General features: G+C 49.2%; 1 protein-coding gene across 1 annotated transcript; it reads left to right on the plus strand.

Moving 5' to 3' along the window:
* The first annotated feature begins 7,316 nt into the window (after positions 1 to 7,316).
* On the plus strand, positions 7,317 to 16,747 carry Tcte1 (t-complex-associated-testis-expressed 1). Its single transcript, XM_027950374.2, has 4 exons — positions 7,317 to 7,620; positions 8,660 to 9,228; positions 14,214 to 14,663; positions 16,538 to 16,747. Exons 1-4 carry the CDS (start codon positions 7,317 to 7,319, stop codon positions 16,745 to 16,747), a joined length of 1,533 nt encoding a protein of 510 aa, XP_027806175.2.
* Positions 16,748 to 16,759: the final 12 nt, after the last annotated feature.

The raw sequence follows: 16,759 nt of genomic DNA on the forward strand, positions 1-16,759 counted from the left end.
AGGCGGGAGGCCAACAGGGCAAGTGCTGTGAATCACCAGGTTGGGATCAATCCAGCACCTCATGGGAGGAGAGGGAGCACTGGACAGACCGAAATTCAGACATCAGCCCTCCACTTTCTGAGCTTCAGTTTCATTTGTGAAATGGGGATGATGGTGTTTTAATAATAACAATACTCTATAATATATTTGAGGAGTGAATAAATTACATAGGTGAGGCATCTGGCATCTTTGTCATGGTATCCACACATGCCCTCAGTGCTGTTTCTGGGCCTGGCACTCTGAAATGTCACACACACACATTAATTCCTTAGTCCTCTAGATAATCCCATGAAGGGAAGTGTTGCCACCTCCATTTTATAGATAAAGAAACTGAAACTTAGTGGGGTTAAATGTCCCACAGATGCAAGGGACAGAGTGGGGAGGTGACTTGAGGCCCAGCATCTGAGCTTTGGGCCAGTTGTGTGCTCCTGCATGCTATTAAGTACCTACAGTTCAAAAAATGATGGTTCTATCTAGTCAAGGATATGGTTTCCAGAACCAGCCATCAAAAAACTAGGGTAGTACTTTTGTTTCCTGTGCATGTTAAGAATGGACCCTTGAGGTTATGACCTAGTGTGGACATGGTCCCTTTGTGATTTCAGGATCCTGACTAAGGACAAAGAGTGGGGGCCTGGGGAGGGTTGGCCTTTCCCCAGGGATCATGGTCCTGGGCTGGCTGTGCTTGATGTTGGAGACTTCAATACATGAAGCCCACCTTGCCTGTGAGTCAGGCCCCAGAGAAAGATGAAAGTCCACAGCACACCCCCCACCCTCCTCTCTCCTCCTCCAAGGGCATCCTTTAGATGGGGACACCAACTGTGTTCCAAGAGCCACCCTGCTGGTAGCTCTGACCTCTCTGGAATGTCAGAGAGGATTCCTGCCCCAGGTCAGGAACATGCTTCCAGTCTTCACTCTGGGATCCCCTGACTGCCCCACAGGCTCCCTAAGGAGATGAGGCTCCAGAGAGGAACTTGAGCCCTTTCGGGGACTGTCCCCTCCTCTGGGGACCTTGAACTCTCTGGGTTCCCCCTAGACCTTCAACTAATGGGTGTCTATCCATCCCTGCAGGCTCGCAGGGAAGACAGCGCTGCTCACTGACACCCTCAGCTGCAGACTGGTGATTCCAGGCCAGACTGAGGCCCACCTGTGAAGTAGGTGGCTATGGCAAGCCCGCCTCCAGCTCCTGTGGTCCCCCCACCGTTCTCCTCTCGGTGGGACATTCCCTTCCCCTTTTCTAATGGTGCTCTCTTGCATCTGAAATTCATTCACACTGAGATATAGATTTATTTTATTTTTTATTTTTTGGCAGTACTAGGGATCAGAGAGGTAGCTCTTATATAAACATGTATGTCCCTCTTACTGTAGATGTTACATAGAATGTGCCGCCCTCCTGGGTGTTCCCTGTTCTGCCATCAGTGTCTTCTATAAAATGAGGATGAGGGTGCCACCCCGCCTGCATCCTGGGATGGTGGAAGACTCAGATCTGAGTTCCCAAGGGACCTTGTAACTGTCGGGTGCTGAACAGCTGTGGGTTGCTGATACTGCCTCAGGCTGGCACAGCTGGGATGTGACTCTGGCAGTGCAGCGTGATGCGTGATGCGGAGAGGAAGGGGTCTCAGGAGTTAGACATTTGGTCCCTCTCCGCTCCCCCATTGAACTATTTCATCTACCGACTTAGGACTTTTTTTCCCATCGTTTCATTCACCAAATTGTGAGCTTAGCAAAACGACAGGACCCCCTGGTCACAGAAGCCCAACTCTTAGCGTCTGCAAAGAGGGCTGATGAGAAGACTGCCAAGTTAGGTCTGAGAGCTGCAGGGACTGCGAGGAACCAGGCCGTTCTGGGGGCCTTGGGGACATGGATGGGGACTGAAGTTCTGGTGCCCTGGACCCACCCTTCCTTTCTGCTGCCTCCCCCAGGCTTCCTTCCCTCCTGCTCCAGCAGCAGGGGCTCCAGATCCTTCAAGGACGTGTCCTTCTGTCTGCCTCCACTTGGACAAATCCTAAGAAGGGCTCTGATTGGCTGGCATCAGGCAGCCAGCCCTGAACCAATTGCTCTGGCCAATAGGAATCTCCTCTTGGTCAGAATCTATTCTTAGAAGCAAATGGGACAGCCAATAGCAGCTACCCCCATGGCAGGCCCGGCTGGGTGAGAGACGGCAGACAAAGGAGTAGGAAGCAGCCCCACACCTTGAGGAGCTGGGTCTGGCCTGGGTGCGGGGAGAGAGGGTAGGCAGCTTGTCACTGAAGGGTCACAGGTTCTGGGAGGCTGGGGCTCTGACAAAGGCTCTGACTAGAAAGTGTGTGTGTGGGGGGGAGATGCTGGCGGTCAGATTCCGTGAACCATGAATAGTCTTCTTCCTGGGTCAAGGTGGCAGGAACAGTGTTTTAGGCCCAGGGAACAGCCTGAGCAAAGGCAGGGAAGTATGAAGTAGCCACAGCGTCCCAGATGCTGAGAGGAGTTTATTGCCAGGTGTGGTGGTGCACTTCTGTAATCCCAACGACACTGGGGACTGAGGCAGGAGGATGGAAAGTTTGAGGCCAGCCTGGGCAACTTATCTCAAAATAAAAAACAAAAGGGGCTGCAGGTGTAGCTCAGTGGTAAAGTGTCCCTGGGTTGGATCCCAAGTACCAACTGGGGGGGGGGGGCAGTTTATTTCAGAGAGCACCCAGTGTGCAGGGAAAGGAGCTGAGGAGGCTGACTTCCGCCTGAGGGCAGCATGAGACACGGAAGCCTTGCACAGAGACCTGGGTCAGGGCTAGATGTAAGAGCACCACCCTGGTGCCAGAGGCCAGGTGCCCAACATCTGAAGTTATGATGTGTTGGACAAGGAGTCCCTGAGCGGAGGCAGCAGCAGGAAAGGCTCAGAGATGCTGGTGACAGAGGCGGGGTAGAGTCAGTAACCAGATGTGGGGCCTGCAGGAGGCTGGCGCCAGTTCTGGTATCTAGATGGGTCGAACCTAAAGGAGCTGGGAAGCTTCCCAGCCTGAGCCTGGAATTCAGAGGAGGGATGAGAGCTGGGACCCGTAAAAGGAGTGAGGATGGGGGGGGGGGGGAGCTGAGCGCCAGAAAGCTGTGATGGAGACTTCTGAAGTGAACTGTCAGAGCAGTGGGAGAGCCAGGTGGTGGTGACCAAGGGCAGCCAAGGCAGGAGCTGTGCTTCATACTGGCTTTACAAGAGCCACTGCAAGGCAAGGAGTTGGTTTTGCTCATTACCCTTTTAAGTATGTGTGTATATATATATATATATATATATATATATATATATATATACACACACACACACACACACATATATATATGCTCTACTATTAGTTTTTTAAAAAGATTTTAAAGCTGGGCACAGTGTTGTGCACCTGTAATCCCAGTGGCTCAGGAGGCTGAGGCAGGAGGATTGAAAGTTTGAGGCCAACTTCAGCAATTTATCCACGCCCTAAGCAACTACTTGTAAGACCCTTTCTAAATAAAACATATAAAGGACTTGGGGTGCTGATGTTGTGGCTCAGTGGTAGAGTGCTTGCCTGTCATGCATGGGGTATTGGGTTCAATCCTCAACACCTCATAAAAATAAAATAAAGACATTGTGTCCACCTGAAACTAAAAAATAAATATTTTTTTAAAAAAGGACTGGGATGTGGCTCAGTGATTAAGCACCCCTGGGTTCAATCTCCAGTAACAAATATGTGTATACATTTATATTTTTTAATATTTATTTTTTAGGTGTAGATGACACAACACAATGCCTTTATTTGTATGTGGTGCTGAGGATTGAATCCAGGTCCCACCTGTGCTAGGCAAGCGCTCTACCACTGAGCCACAATCCCAACCCATGTATACATATATTTTTAAAAAATATTTGGAAACATTTAAAAACTAAAATCTTGCTTAGAAAAATCCTCTGTGTCTGATAATAAGGTATCTGCCAAAAATATTTTCATAAAGTCTAATTTTTAAAAGAGTTGATCAAGTGAAAATTATTATGCAGTTAATGTCTTCAACATTTGCCTTAAAATGACATCAGAACCCGGTGGCCTTGCTGTTTCTGTAAACACAGAAGGTGGCAGGGCCTATTTCTATTCCAGCCCTGCAGGTGGCAGCCTCCCAGAGTCAGGCTCCGCCCCTTCCTTCTGAAGAGTTGGCCAGCGCCCTGGGGAGCCATGGTGGGTCCCTTGCGCCATGCCACAGCAGGGGCAGACTACAGCCCCCCAACAACAGCGAGAGTTGTCAGGACCAGGCCTTAGGAAAAGCTGCCCATTCCTGAGAGAGTGGGCTACAGGCCCTAAGCCTAGGGCTGTCCTGTCCCCAAGGGCATCTCACCTGGCCCAGGTAGGACTGCTCGAGGTGTGGCCCCCAGGAGGAAGGAGCAAGTCCTGCCTCCCAGAGTAGTGAGGCCGGGTGGCATTGTGAGTAATGACAGAAGCGCCTCCCCCAAGACAATGCCTACAAGTAACCCCAGCGCTTCCTCTGCCCAGCCCAGTCCTGCTTGGCTGAGAAATGTCCCAGACAAGGGGAACGACAGAATGTTTTAAGCTAGAACCTTAGAAAGAGCCCAGGAGTCCAGATGCAGGGCTGGCAGTAGCGGGGCTGACCTGTTAACCTGTCACCTGTGACTCCCTTCCATTACCTCTCTCCTGCTTGCATCTAGCCCCCAATACCACCACTGCCCCTTGTCCTTCACCTCTCCCTGGAAATAGAAAAGGACACTCATTCAAAGGTGCCAGGTCAGCATCCCTGCCTTCCATAGTGCCTCTAACACCCCTCCAGCACCCTTTTCAATTTTCATCAATATTAAGCAAATATTATCACAGAGGAATCTCTACAGTAGTCTTCTTAGGAAGATATTAGTATCCCATTTTACAGATAAGGAAAACTGAAGTTCAGATAGGGTAAGTAACTTGGCCAAGGTTACATAGCAATCAGCAAAGCCAGAAATGCAAAGTCAGACCCGTGCATCCACACAACACCTGCTTCCAGCCCCACCCTCTGTCTGAGAAGCCATTAGCCAAAAGGCTGGATGGACCCAATCTGGGAATTTGCATTTGATCTGCCCTGAGGGGTGTCACAGTGCATAAATATCTTCCCTACACTGGCCCTGTCCCCAACCCCCTCTCAGCCAGGCTTTTCCTCCTTGAGATGCCTGGCAGGCTTGGGGAGCACCATCTGGTTCCTCCCTCTGCCAAGGACGCGTTTGTTGGATCAGAATGTTCCTTCCCGCCGGACGCTGCACAGTGCACTGGGTCAGGGCGCCACCGGAGGGGGAACTGCCCGAGGAGCAGCCAGCGCCGGGGCAGCTGGTCTCCACCTGCAGGTCTCAGGACAGGGGCGCCCCGCAGCAATGTTGGAGGAGTGGGCGAACGCCTTCTGTCTTCAGCCCCAGATTTAGCTGCCTTCTCCCCTCCCACGCCAGCCCACTGCTGTCTGGAGAACCAGAAGACTGGGCGGAGGCTGAAGGGAGGGGCCAGAGCTGGAGCCCCTGGCAGGGAGGAGGTGGAGAGCCTGGCGGCCTGGGCAGGCGTGTGTGTGGGTCCTCTCTCCTGTCTCAACCCGCCCTGCCCTGCCCTCAACGGTCTCAGACACTCAGTGCTCCTATGGAGTATCAGATTCTGAAAACTGGGTATAAAAACAAATGGCGGGGGGTGCCAGGGATTGAACTCAGGGGCACTCCACCACTGAGCCACACCCCCAGCCCTATTTTGTATTTTATTTAGAGACAGGGTCTCACTGAGTTGCCTAGCCCCTTGCTGTTGCTGAGGCTGGCTTTGAACTTGTGATCCTCCTGCCTCAGCCTCCCGAGCCACTGGGATTACAAATGTGCACCACAGCACGGGCTAAAAACATATTTTTAATAGTTTTGTTGATTACATATTTAAATGGCAAAATCGTGGACATACTGATTTAAATGCAAGATTAATTTCACCTTTTTTTTAAACTTTTTTTTTTTTTTGCCATGCTGTGGATACTAGGCAAGCACTCAACCACTGAGCTACACCTCCAACCCTCTTTACACACACACACACACACACACACACACACACACACATATATATATATATATATATATATATATATATATTATACATGGACGTAATATCTTTATTTTGTTTATTTATCTTTTATGTAGTGCTGAGGATAGAACCAGTGCCTCACATGTGTGAGGCAAGCGCTCTGCCACTGAGCCACAACCTCAGCCCAGCCCTCTTTACTTTTTGAATAGGGGTATTAGAAAATTTAAAATAGCAAACATGGCTTGCATTTGGGGTCACCTTGTATTTCTGTTGGTCATACTATTCTCAACCCAGTCCTCAGGGTCAGGCAGTTGCTGTTCTTTCTGCACAATGTTTAATGCACAGAGCTGTTCTGAACTAAATGGCTCTTTCGCAAACCTCTGTCTTTTAGCAATACATACTGAATCCCCTCACCTTCGGAGGCACAGTACATGTAGGGTTCAGAATATGAACTTAATAAAATGAATTAATTATTTATAAACTGTGTGACATTGAACAAATCAATTAGCTTCTCTGTACCTCAGTTTCTCATTAGAATCATGGGGAAAATACAAGTACCTATACCTAGAAAACTTTTGTAAGGATGAGTTAATATACATAAAAAAACTGAAGCTGGGCACGGTGTCACACACCTGTAATCCCAGCAGCTCAGGAGGCTGAGGCAGGAAGATCACAAATTCAAAGGCAGCCTTAGCAACTTAGCAAAGCCCTAAGCAACTCAGCAAGACCCTGTCTCTAAATAAAATGTATTTTAAAGGGGGGTGCTAGGATTTGGCTCAATGGATAAGAGCCCCTGGGTTCAATCCCCTGTACCAAAAAAAAAAAAAAAAAAAAAAAACTAAAAGAGTGGGTGTATAGCAATGACTGTAATTCCTGTGTAACTACTATTATCTAAAAATTTGGGCTGCTCCTTGCTACAGTTCCATGTATTAGACAATATACAATACCTCTTTGTATATTTACTCCTCCAAATAATCCTATTGGTCCTGTAACCCTTATTTCACAGGATAAAATTTCATTTAACCTCTCTGAAACTCAGAGAGGTCCAGTAATTGGCTCAAGGCCACACTGGGATTTATACCTGGATCTACTCCACTCCAGACCCTGACAGCTAAGCACCACTCTGCTGAGATCCTCCAAAGTAACACCTGTACCCCTCCCCCCATTCTTTTGCTCTAGGTCCCCATCTGAACCAAGGACCGGCCAGTCTGAGAAGTTTCCTGTTGCAAGGTCACCAAGGGGCTTCGTGTTCCTTCCTTGCCAGGCCCCAGCATGCAGGGCACCCTAACACCACCATTAGTGTCCGTCCCCAGCCAGTCCACAGTCTCCAACCAGGGCCCGCCGCCCACTGCAAGCCAGATTTCAAACATAGGCCCACAGCCTTCGAAGACCGTGTCCTCCTCAGGCCCACAGCCTTCGAAGACTGTGTCCTCCTCAGGCCCACTCCCAGCAAAGAGCAAGCCCACAAATGTGCGTCACATGCGCCGGATCATCGCTGAGGATGCTGAGTGGTCACTGGCCATTGTGCCCCTCCTCACAGAGCTCTGCATTCAGCACATCATCAAGAACTTCGAGAGTGAGCCTGCCCAGCTTGGGCTTGGGAGGGCAGGAGCAGACCAGGAGGGAGGCAGGAGTGGAGGCTTCCTGGTGTGGAGACCCCAGAAACAAGGTCCTGGGGCAGCCTGCACCCCCTGGTAGCATCCTCCTAGCTGCTGGGGACTTCCCTTTCACCAGGCACCAAGACAATGTCTGGTGCTGCCTCACTTTCGGGCCCCACCAGACTTCCACCCACACAGCAACCCCCCACCTCCCCACAGCAACCCCACCCCCTCCACAGCAACCACCCCCACACACAGCAAACCCCCACCCCTGCGTCCTTTCCCAGTCTTGTCCACACTCTCCAGCAAAACCTGACCTGAACCAAATTCACCTCCTCCTCTGGAAGGCCCTCCCTGGTTAACCCCTCCTCCCAGATGGAGTCTCCCTGGTTTGTGTGGGTTCCTCCTCATTTGTTAGGTACTCTCTGATCCCAAAACGTTAACACTTTCCAAAGACTACTGCCAGCCCCTCCCATAGCAGGGGGGCTCTCTGAGGACAGGACCATCATTTGCCTCCAGCAACTACTGCCACCTGACCTCATTTACTGTGGCCCTCTGCTGGCTGGAATGTCAACTCTGAGGGGGAGTGGCTTCATCTGTCTCCTACATGTTTATATTTCCAGCGCTTAGAAAGTGTCTGGCACATAGTAGGTGTTAAAGCAAATATATTTGTTTTCAAATAAATGAATCGGGTCAGACTGGGAGTCAGGGGTTATCTCCTCCATCTGAGGAGGTTTTCATGGAGGATTGGAGTGGAGATTTATCCTGGACCGGGGTTCCCTGAGCCCAGATACTGAGCTGCAGCCAGGGAATATTCTCGGGCTATGACTTCTCATCTCCCCTCCCATTGAGCCTCCTAGAGCAAAGGCTGTCTCTCCTTTCGGAGTGGAGCTCCCCAAGGGCAAAAAGGGTCTTTCCTTTCCTCAGTGCCCCCAGGAAAGCCAACCCCAGGGAACCATGTTGTCATATCCCCAACACTGAGACCTATCCCCTGTTTTCCTTCCTCTTCTCCCCAAGAAAACCCTATCCTGAAGCAGCTGCTCCCAGAGCACCAGCAGAAGGTCTTGAACCACCTGTCCCCTGACCTGCCGCTGGCTGTGACGGCCAACTTGATCGAAGATGAGAACTACTGGCGTCGCTGCTGCACGAAGCGCTGGCCGGTGTGCCACGTGGCCAAGCATGGCGGCAGCTGGAAACACATGTTCTTCGAGAGGCACTTGGAGAACTTGCTGAAGCACTTCATCCCGGGTACCACGGACCCCAGCGTCATCCTCGACTTGCTGCCCCTCTGCAGGAACTACGTGCGCAGGATCCGTGTGGATCAGTTCCTTCCACCGGTGCAGCTCCCAACCTCGCCGCTGACCCGGGAGCCGTCCGAGTCGGAAAGCGAGGTGGAGTCGGAGGAGCCCACCATGGACCACTACCATCTGGGCGATCTGGTGGCCGGCCTGATCCACCTGGAGGAGCTGGACCTGGTGTACGGTGTCAAAGACTGTGGCATGAACTTCGAGTGGAACCTCTTCCTTTTCACCTACCGAGACTGTCACTCCTTGGCGGCCACCATCAAGGCATGCCACACCCTTAAGGTACCATTTGCCCCCTGCGTAGCCCCACCTTCTCTCCCCAGCGTCTTCCGGATTCCCTCCTCTCCCTTCTCTACTCCCATCTGCTTCTTTCCAATTTTTTTTTTTTTTTTTCATGCATCCACCTAGGAGTTTGGGGGGTTTTGTTGGGGTGCTGGGGATTGGACCCAGGGCCTCACATAGGCATACTAAGCACGGGCGCAGACCCCCAGACCCAGACTTGACTGTTTTTTAAAATGCATCCTGCACCAAGCGACTAGCTTCAGGGTATGTAGATGAAGGAGGCTCAGTTCGCCAGCCAGTTAGTCATCCTACAAACATCTGTGCTCCAGGCCCTGTCCCAGGTGCTGAAGATCTAGAGAGCAAAATTATACTATTTGTGCCCTCTGCAGCTAACAGTCTGGAGGGATGAATGGCACTAATGAGCAATCATATAAATGTAAAATTGTAACTAGACAAAGGGTTGCCAAATTTAGCGACTAGAAATACAGGATGTCCAGTTAAATCTGAATTTCGGAAAAATAACAAATTTTTTAGAAGTTATGTCCCAAATATTCCATGGGACATACTCGTTCATCTGAAATTTAAACTGAACAGGGCATCCTCTTTTAGTGCTTTTTGTTTGCCTTGTTTGTTTGTTTGTTGGACTGTTGGACTGTTAGAAATCAAACCCAAGGTCTCTTGCCCACTAAACACCTGCTCTACCACTGAGCTACCCGCACCGGGCCATCTTGTATTGCCTCTGGTAACCCTAAACTGGGATGAAATGCATGCTTTTTAAAAAAAAAAGGCATTCTTAAAAAAAATATTTATTTATTTATTTATTTAATGTGGTGCTGAGGATTGAACCCTGTGCCTCACACATGCTAGGCAAGTGCTCTATCACTGAGCTATAGCCTCAGCCCACAGAAAAGACATTCTTATGAGAGATTATAAAAGGGACATTTGACCTTGCCCAGGAAGGCTACCCTGAGAAAGTGTCACTTGTGTAGAGATTATAAGGAAGAGTGGGAGTTAGAGTCTTGAGGAAAGAGACAAGCTCACTCCGGGCAGAGGGAGCAGCACATACAAGCCCCTGGGTATGGTCAATACACAGCTAATTCCAGGGCCTGAAGAGAAGGCCGTGTGGCTGGAGCCATGAATATGGGGGAACAGGGATGGGATAAAAAGGGAGAGCCAATCAGCAGCCGGAATCACTGGGGGAAGGAGGCCTTGTCAAGGAATCTATCTTTATCCTGAAGAGCTCTGGGGCACCATCTGGATCAGTCAGCTTTCTGTTGCTATACCAAAATATCTGAGGCTGGGTATACTATGAAGAAAAGAGGTGGAGGCTGAGGATATAGCTCAGTGGCTGAGTGCTTGCCTGGTATGCATGGGGGTGGGGAAAAAGTGTATTGGGTTCACAATTTTGGTGGCTGAAGGGTCCATACAGCATGACACCACCCGTTGTTTTTCCTCTCCACAATGTGGTAGAGAAGCAGGAAGGGAAACAGGTAAGGAAGAAACCAAGTGCATGGGATGATCTCACTTTATAACAACCTGCTCTTATGGGGTCCCAGGAGAACTACATTAATCTCTTCTGAGGGAAGCACCCTTGGTGACTCCACCACCATCCACTAGGCTCCGCCTCTTAAAGGTTCACTACACTAGTGATGAAGTCTCCAACACAGTGATCCTTTGGAGGACAAACCATAGCACCATCCAAGGGTGTCAGTCAAAAGGATGGTCATGTTATTGGAAAAGATGAAAAGATGACCATGTTTGGGAAGGAGAATGGGAAGGGCAACAGTGGACATGGCAGGTGACCTGGGAGACCACTGCCAAACACAGATGAGATGAGGGTAGTTTGAACCATGGAGGTGTCTGCAGAGGTGGGGAGACTCAAGAGGTACGGAGGCAGTATGATCAGTAGGGTTAGAGTTAGGATTAGGGTTAGGGTGGCCTCAGAAGGATGTGGAAGAGAAGGAAGCAGCAGGAGACATCAAGGATTCTTGCTCGTGAGACCAGATGATTTGAGGGGGCTGCGGCAGAGACAGGGGATCCGGGACCGCTGTCTTGAGGGGGACCCCTGTTTTGAGTTCCAGTGTGAGACATCCTAGAGCAGGGGTCATCTTGTTAGTTGGGTAGAGGGTCCGACACTCAGCTGAAGAGTCTGAATTGAACATGGAAACAGGTGCCGTGTTATCAACATGGCCCGTGAAGGCCTGCATTTGGATGGAGTCTCATAAGGGAGAACCAAGTGTGAGGGAAGGAGAGAGACTTGGCATGTGGTGTTGATGGCAAGAGCTTGCAGGCAGGCAGAGGGGGAGATGGCATTGTGTCACGGAGCGACAGAGGCACGTGTTTCAAGTAGAGGGAGTGAGCAATGGGGTAGGGTGCAGCCAAGGACTGGCCTTTGCAAACCTGGACGTCCCTGAGAGGAGGTTCAGAGGCATTCCAGGAGCACAAGCTGTGAGCGTGGTTCATGGGGAGAGTGGGAAGTGAGAAAGGGGGCGGCTGAGACCAGCTTCTTGGAGAACTCATCTGGGAAGCAGAGATGAGGAGAGAGGTGATAGATGAGGGCGTTGGGTTTTCTTAAGAAACTTGCATGTTTAGAATGAAAGCAAGGCCCCATCCACCTGCATAAAAGGGGCAAATGCAGAAGAAAGGTACCAGTAGGACTGTGTAACTACAAATCCCACCATTGTGTGTGTGCAACTATAATGCACCAATTAAAAAAATGTAGAAAAAGTAAAAAAGATAGTTTTAGAGGAAGAATAAGGAAGAGGAGGAGAAAAAGAAGGGGAGGAGGGGGAGAGGAAAGAGGAGGAGCTTAGGAAGCTGAGGATAGAGGATAGCAAGTTTGAGGCCAGCCTCAGCAATTTAGTGAGGCCCTAAGCAACTTAAAAACAGCTGGAGGACCAGGCAAGATGGCGAACGCCTGTAATCCCAGCGGCTTGGGAGGCTGAGGCAGGAGGATCACAAATTCAAAGCCAGCCTCGGCAACAGCGAGGTGCTAAACAACTCAGTGAGACCCTGAGGATATGGCTCAGGTTGAGTGCCCCTGAGTTCAATCCCTGGTACCCCCCCCCCAAAAAAAAAAAAACAGCTTCAGGGGGAGGGGGAGGGGGAGGAGAAGTCCAGGTCCATGGATCAGGGAAAGTTCTTGAAAAGGCAAGAACAGTGGGATCTAGCACTGATGTGAGGCAGTTGGCCTTGGGCAGTGGAAGTGGGGATGTGGTGAGGAGCAGTGGGTGTGTGTTTGATATCAGAAATGGGATCCCATTCAGTTGCTGAGAAGTCAGGAGAGTCCACAAGCTGAAAGGGAGTTCTATAGGGAGGCCCCTTGGAGTCTGAGGTTGGAAAAGGTTAAAATAGTTATTGTAGCCAGGCACGATGGTGCATGCCTGTAATTCCAGGGATTTAGGAGGCTGAGGATGGAGGACAGCAAGTTCAAGGCCAGCCTCAGCAATTTAGTGAGGCCTGAGCAACTCAAAAACATCTGGGCTGTAGCTCAGTGGTAAAATGCCCCTGGGTTCAGTCCCCTGGTACCTAATAATAATAATAATAATAACAACAACAACAATAATTGTTGTAAAGCTGGGTATTGTGACTTATGCCTGTAACCCAAGAACTCAAGAGGCTGAGGCAGGAGGATCACGAATTCAAGGCCAGCCTGGGCAACTTATTGAGATCTTGTCTCAAAATAAAAAGTGTTGGGGATGCAGCTCAATGGTAGAGAGCCTCTGAGTTCAATCCCTGATACCAAACAATATTTATAAGTAAAATAAAATAAAATAGTCATTGTATATTATGAAAGAGTTTGTTGTCCAGAGAAGTAAAGTTGCATAGGTACACAGCACTGAAGGCCTGCTGGTGGTGCCAATGATACCAATCAGTCCCATCAGGTGATGTTTTCCATCCTGTTTGTTGACTAGGCATAAGGCATGCAGAAAATAGAGAGCAAGGCTGATCCAGATTCTGGGCTTCATCAGGTAAATGCAATAAAAATACAAGAGGACTTTCACCAGGCTTTGACCTGGCTAAGAGGGCAGTAAAGGAAGGAAAGAATTAAAGGGAAAGGAGAGAGAGGCCAGCCACAGAGAAGTCTGAAGGGAGTCAGAGGATAGGGAACAGCCAGTGGGAAGCAGAGGGGACAAGCTCCTATGTACAACATTCATAATGCTATCCCCACCATCTTCCTTTTCTTATTTTTTTATTGATTAAAAAAAAAAAAAGCAACAGCGGAATGCATTACAATTCTTATTACACAAATACAGAACAATTTTTCATATCTCGGGTTGTACCTTTTATTTTTTCATTCCATTGTTTTCTGTTTCTCATCCTCCCTCCCCACTTCCTGTCTCCCCAGCTAACCTCTTTCAAGAGTTCCTGTCCTTAGGGTTGGCAGTGTAGTTCAATGGTAGAGCATGTGTCTAGCAAGAGCCAGGCCCTAGGTTCCATTCCCAGCAGTAAAACAAAACAAAGCAGCCCAGGCCGTGGTGCACACCTGTAATCCCAGCAGCTTGGAAGGCTGAAGCAGGAGGGACCACGAGTTCAAAGCCAGCCTGAGCAACTTAGCAAAGCCCTAAGCAACTTAGTGAGACCCTGTCTCTAACTAAAATGTAAGAAAGGGCTGGGGATGTGGATCAGTGCTTAAGAGCCCCCACCCCACCCCGCGCAAAAATAAAAAAGAAAGTTAACAAAGGGATGGGGATTAAAAAGGGGGGGATGGGGATGTAGCTCAGTGGTAGAGCACCAGTAGGTTCAATCCCCACTACTGGGAAAAAGAAAAAAAAGGAATAACATGTCCCTCTGCCACCTACCACCAATTCTGTACCACTGGGTAGACCTGTCCTGTCCAAGAACCAGCTGGGTGGCCAATACCAGTGGAACAGAGTCTCAGACCTCCTCATAGCTACCTTTGGTACCTTCTCTACCTGCAAAAGGGGAGTAGGTGGGCAGCCTGCCCTGTTGGCAGGTGCTATAGACCCTCCACCTACCCTCAGATCTTCAGGCTGACTCGAAGCAAGGTGGACGATGAGAAGGCCCGCATCCTGATCCGCAGCCTGCTTGACCACCCAGCCCTCAGGGAGCTGGACCTGTCGCACAACCTCATTGGGGACCGTGGTGCACATGCTGCTGCAAAGCTGCTCAGCCACAGCCGCCTGCGCGTGCTTAACCTGGCCAACAACCAAGTACGTGGGCCGGGCGCGCAGTCGTTGGCTCACGCCCTGGCACACAACACCAACCTCATTTCCCTCAACCTACGCCTCAACTGCCTCGAAGATGAGGGCGGCCAGGCACTTGCCCATGCCTTGCAGACCAACAAGTGCCTTACCACACTGAACCTTGGTGGCAATGAGTTGTCCGAGCCCACAGCCACGCTCCTCGCCCAGGTGCTTGCCATCAACACTACGCTCACCAGCATCAACCTGTCCTGCAACCACATCGGGCTGGTGAGTCCTCTCTTTGGGGGCAGGCAGAGGGTGAGTGTGGAATCCACTTACCATGGGAAACCGGGCACAGTGGTGCAGGCCTGTAATCCTAGCAACTCAGGAGGCTGAGGCAAGAGGATTACGAGTTCAAGGCCAGCCTCAGCAACACGGCTAGGCCCTAAGCAATTTAGCAAGACCCTGTCTCTAAAAAATATGAAGGGCTGGGGGTGTGACTTAGTGATAAAGCAACCCTGGGTTGCCTTTATCACTAAAAAGACAAAACAAAACCCAACTGCCATGGGACCCTTGCAGGACAAGTATCGAGAGGTTATAGATGGGGGCGGGTGGTATGACTCAGTGGTGGGGCATTTGCCTAGCATGAATGATGCCCTGGTTTGATCCCCAGCACTGCAAAAAAAAAAAAAAAAAAAAAAAAGAAGAAGAAATCACAGCTTGAGTTACTACACTCTGCACTGAATATGCATACATACTATGCTATAATATATGCGTATGCAATAATATCCAATATTTTTCCTTTAATCTTTAAATCTATACAATCAAATGGGGGGTTGTTTTGTTTTCTTTTTTTTATTTTGCTCTGTTTTGACAAAGCTGGGGTTCAAGCCTACCACTATATTCCCAACCCAGCCTGAGTCCTTTCTGACAGTGATTCTCAAACTTCCTTGACCAAGTCCTGGAATAAAAAATACAAGTTACAGGGCTGGGGTTGTGGCTCAGTGACAGAGTGCTTTCCTGGAACATATGAGGCACTAGGTTTGATCTTCAGCACCACATAAAAAATAAATACATAAAAATAAAGGTATTGAGTCATATACAACTAAAAAAAATAATTTAAAAAAATACAAGTTACAGCCAGGTTTGGTGGCACATGCCTGTAATTTCAGTGACTTGGGAGGCTGAGGCAGGAGGATTGCAAATTTCAGGTCAGTCTCAGCAACTCAGCTAGACTCTGTCTCAAAATAAAAATTGAAAAAGGACTAGAGATATATATAGCTCAGCATCTCTGGGTTTAATCCCCAGTACCAAAAAGAAAATGGAAATCAAAGTTATGTGAACACCCAGTGAACATGCACATAAACATAATATCATTGAAATTTACATTTACTGTCTGTGATTTATCCTATTTTTCTTCGGATTCTGTTTTATTTCATTTTTTTAAATGCTTCTGTGACCCATTAAATTGACTTCACAACACACTATTGGGATACAACCACAGAACAGCAATATTCTACCTTCCAAGGTGTCATTCTTTCACACCTTCCATGAGAACAACCTTGCACTCTCGCCCACTATGCCTGTCAGGCATGCACCATGTGCACCATAGATATGCTCTTGGCTGCAAGTAACAGAAAACTGAGCCAGGAAGTGACTTAAACAGGAGGAATATTTAGGATCTCACATAACCAGAAGCCCCAGAGTGGGGATCCTGGAGCTGACAAATCTCTCCATTCAGTGCCAGTCCCATGGCCATGGCCTCTCTGGTGCTCCCAAGATGGCAGCTGAAGTTTTGACATCTCATATGGGGACATGCCCAGAGGCAGTGAAGGGGAGAACACTGTTCCTGTCTCCTTTTTTTATTTTTGTCACCCTGCCCAAATTCCCCCTCACATCTCCCTAGACAGAATAGTCCCACATTCCAAGACCTACCCAGATGCTAGACATCCAAGTTTTTCAAACCACTGAGACTGAAAAATAAATTTAGGGATCTTGACCACCATTTTTCAAGTAGAATGGGACAGAATGGGTCAGCATGCATAGATAGGTTAAGTATGGTTTTGTGAAATTGTTTTAGACATATCCATATTAAAATATGTGTGTGCACGTGATCCTGGGTGATGATGAAAAGTGACCCTTCCCTTTTCCTACTGTCCCAGGATGGTGGCAAGCAGCTCCTGGAAGGCATGTCAGACAACAAGACCCTCCTGGAATTTGACCTCCGCCTATCAGATGTAGCCCAGGAGAGCGAGTACCTCATTGGCCAGGCCCTCTGTGCCAACCGGGAAGCTGCCCGTCAGCAGACCTTGAATCCTGGCTATTTGACGTCTCCCATCATTGCCAATGACCCTGATCATTCTGTGGAATAAGAGTGGGGACAG

The sequence above is a fragment of the Marmota flaviventris genome, chromosome 6 (genome assembly GCF_047511675.1).
Source record: "Marmota flaviventris isolate mMarFla1 chromosome 6, mMarFla1.hap1, whole genome shotgun sequence".
Classification (NCBI taxonomy): domain Eukaryota; kingdom Metazoa; phylum Chordata; class Mammalia; order Rodentia; family Sciuridae; genus Marmota; species Marmota flaviventris.

Excerpts from the sequence above, each read along its gene's own strand:
- Tcte1 (XM_027950374.2), top strand. The coding sequence starts at position 7,317 with ATGCAGGGCACCCTAACACCACCATTAGTGTCCGTCCCCAGCCAGTCC. Across the intron at positions 9,229-14,213 it reads AGGCATGCCACACCCTTAAG|ATCTTCAGGCTGACTCGAAG; the intron begins GTACCATTTGCC and ends ACCTACCCTCAG. Across the intron at positions 14,664-16,537 it reads CCTGCAACCACATCGGGCTG|GATGGTGGCAAGCAGCTCCT; the intron begins GTGAGTCCTCTC and ends CTACTGTCCCAG.